Consider the following 2522-nt stretch of genomic DNA (forward strand, 5'->3'; position numbering starts at 1 on the left):
AAGGACAGCGCTAGTGTGGGAGGCTCATTAAAACGCGATTTAACTTTTCCGTTCGTTTAAAATTTGCAAAATTAAACTGCGAGCTTCAAATTTTGCCTCGTTCAGCATTTTTCTATGCACAAACTTAACAAGAAAGTCGTCAAACTGTCAGGGACGATTGCCATTTTAGGCCTAGTAGAGCCCAGCAAGAGAGTGCGAGAGGGACAGCGCTAGTGTGGGAGACTCATTAAAACGCGATTTAATTTTCTCGTTTGTTTAAGATTTTCAAAATTAAACTGCGATTAAAGGGACTGAAAAAACCATTCACTCACTTTTCCTTACTATTTTTAGAAAATTTTGTCTCGTTCTGCATTTTTCTATGCACAAACAAGAAAGTCGTCAAACTGTCGTGGAACGATTGCCATTTTAGGCCTAGTAGAGGCCAGCAAGCGAGTGCGAGATAGACAGCGCTAGTGTGGGAGACTCATTAAAACGCGATTAAATTTTTTGGTTCGTTTAAAATTTGCAAAATTAAACTGCGAACTTCAAATTGACTCAAAAAACCATTCATTCACTTTTCCTCACTAATTTTCGAAAATTTTGTCTTGCTCTGCATTTTTCTATGCACAAACTTAACAAGGAAGTGGTCAAACTGTCATGGAACGATTACCATTTTAGGCCTAGTAGAGCCCAGCAAGCGAGTGCGAGAAAGACAGCGCTAGTGTGGGAGAGTCATTAAAACGCGATTTAATTTTCTGGTTCGTTTAAAATTAAACTGCGAACTTCAAATGGACTCAAAAAATTATTCACTCACTTAAATCGTCTTTCAAATTGATTGGAGAAATTAATTTTGATTTTCAAAAACGTATTTTAGTTAAAATTTCCGAAAAATGTTTACTGGAACTGGGAAAAGCTCTTCGAACGGTATTGAACGATTGCCACTTTAGCAATGAGTGCGAGAGGGACGGCGCTAGTATGGGCAACTCATTCAATTAAATTAAATCAAAATTTCCAGCCGGCTGCAAACGATCGATGGAAATTTACAAAATTAAGCTGCTGTGAAGTCCGTATTGACTTGAAAAAAATTATCCAGACCCACTTTACCGGGCGTGCTGATTAAGTGGAACCATTGACGCGTATTAAGTACCCGATTTGTTTGATTTACTTTTATCCGAATCCCCGCATAAACACGCGGGCCGAAGACGGATTCTGTTGTTAAACGATCGTTGAGTGGGAATCATTTTTTTCCTGTCTGTGCTTCACTCAGTTGGAATCGAAGTTTTGGGGCCGCTGATGTTGGTGGTTTGAAGGTTAAGTTAATTTTTTTTTTGGTTTACAGACTCCCCCAAATGGAAGAAAATGCCCAAGCAGCCACAGGAGCGGATGTGCCGATCGCCCAACATGTTCAGGTAGGAAAGCTTCGCACTTGGATGGTGTTTTCGCCTTTTTCGCACTTGGATGGTTTTTTCGAGTTTTTCGCATTTGGTTGGTTTTTTCGCACTTGGGTGCTCATTAATTTCGAGCATTTCATGACCGGACGTCCATTAGTCGAATTGGGGCAGTTTTCGCAGGGAGTTTTCGCATTAGCCCGCTAGTGAGATCCGCTTTTAACGCTCACTTTGCGTATACTGGAACTGGGCGACTTTCACCTTAGGCCACCTCCGAAATCGGTTGCTAATGTTGGCGGGGCGAATTTAGTCAATTTTTCGTCTGGAAGGAGAAACTGACGGGAAAAAAACCGGAAAAAGCGCCGACGAAAAAAAACCCCGAACGCAAAACACTCACCGTGCCGTAATTAATCTCACGCGTTAATAAACATCAAGGTAAGACTGTTATTACAAACATGCCACCTGGAAGTAAACAAACAAAAGCGATTGTTTACAATCGATCTTTGCCCGTAGTAATGATAGTAACGGTGAATTCCATGACTAATTCGGGCGCGTGCACGTGAAACCGACGGCGCCACATTTGGAAAAACTCCAGCTGAATGCGGAACGGGTGGAAAACTGCTGGAAAAAACGTCCTGGACGGCTCCCGGAGCCCCAGAGGCTGCAATTGCGACGTTGCCACACCAGAAAGTGCAATGTTGCCAAGTGGAGCAGGCGATTGACAAGCCATGTGTCAAGTGTACTGACAAATCCTCGAGTGGTCCCTGACAGTTCAACACCCTGTAAACCATGCAAGGGCTCATTTTGCGCCCAGTCACGTCTGGACGAAAAATGTGCCAAACTTCCCAGACAGTCCAGCAAATGTGAAAAAATGCGATGTTGCCTATTGAAATAGCGAAGTTTTGGGCGTGGTTTCAACTGAAGGGTGTACAAATGGCCTGGAAAAGTTCCCCATACCAGAAAGCGCATAAAACTTCACTTTTTACTGGAGGCGATCAGAACGAAAAATGTGCCAAACTTCCCAAAAAGTTCAGCAAATGTGAAAAAATGCGATGTTGTCTATTGAAATAGCGAAGTTTTGGGCGTGGTTTCAACTGAAGTGTGTGCAAATGGCCTGGGAAAGTTCCCCATACCAGAAAGCGCATAAAACTTCAC

At 42.7% G+C, this 2522-nt stretch overlaps 1 protein-coding gene across 1 annotated transcript in view; it reads left to right on the forward strand.

The window, feature by feature from the left end:
* LOC109539319 (rho GTPase-activating protein 21) overlaps positions 1-2522 on the forward strand; it is a gene marked incomplete in the record, with an annotated part of 91600 nt that overhangs the window by 4745 nt on the left and 84333 nt on the right. Inside the window, 1 exon segment of the mRNA XM_048663036.1 lies at positions 1319-1388. Coding sequence (XP_048518993.1) covers positions 1329-1388 — 60 coding nt within the window.

Source organism: Dendroctonus ponderosae, unplaced genomic scaffold (genome assembly GCF_020466585.1).
Source record: "Dendroctonus ponderosae isolate FM_Combo_2020 unplaced genomic scaffold, Dpon_F_20191213v2 Dpon_F_20191213_12, whole genome shotgun sequence".
Classification (NCBI taxonomy): Eukaryota; Metazoa; Arthropoda; class Insecta; order Coleoptera; family Curculionidae; genus Dendroctonus; species Dendroctonus ponderosae.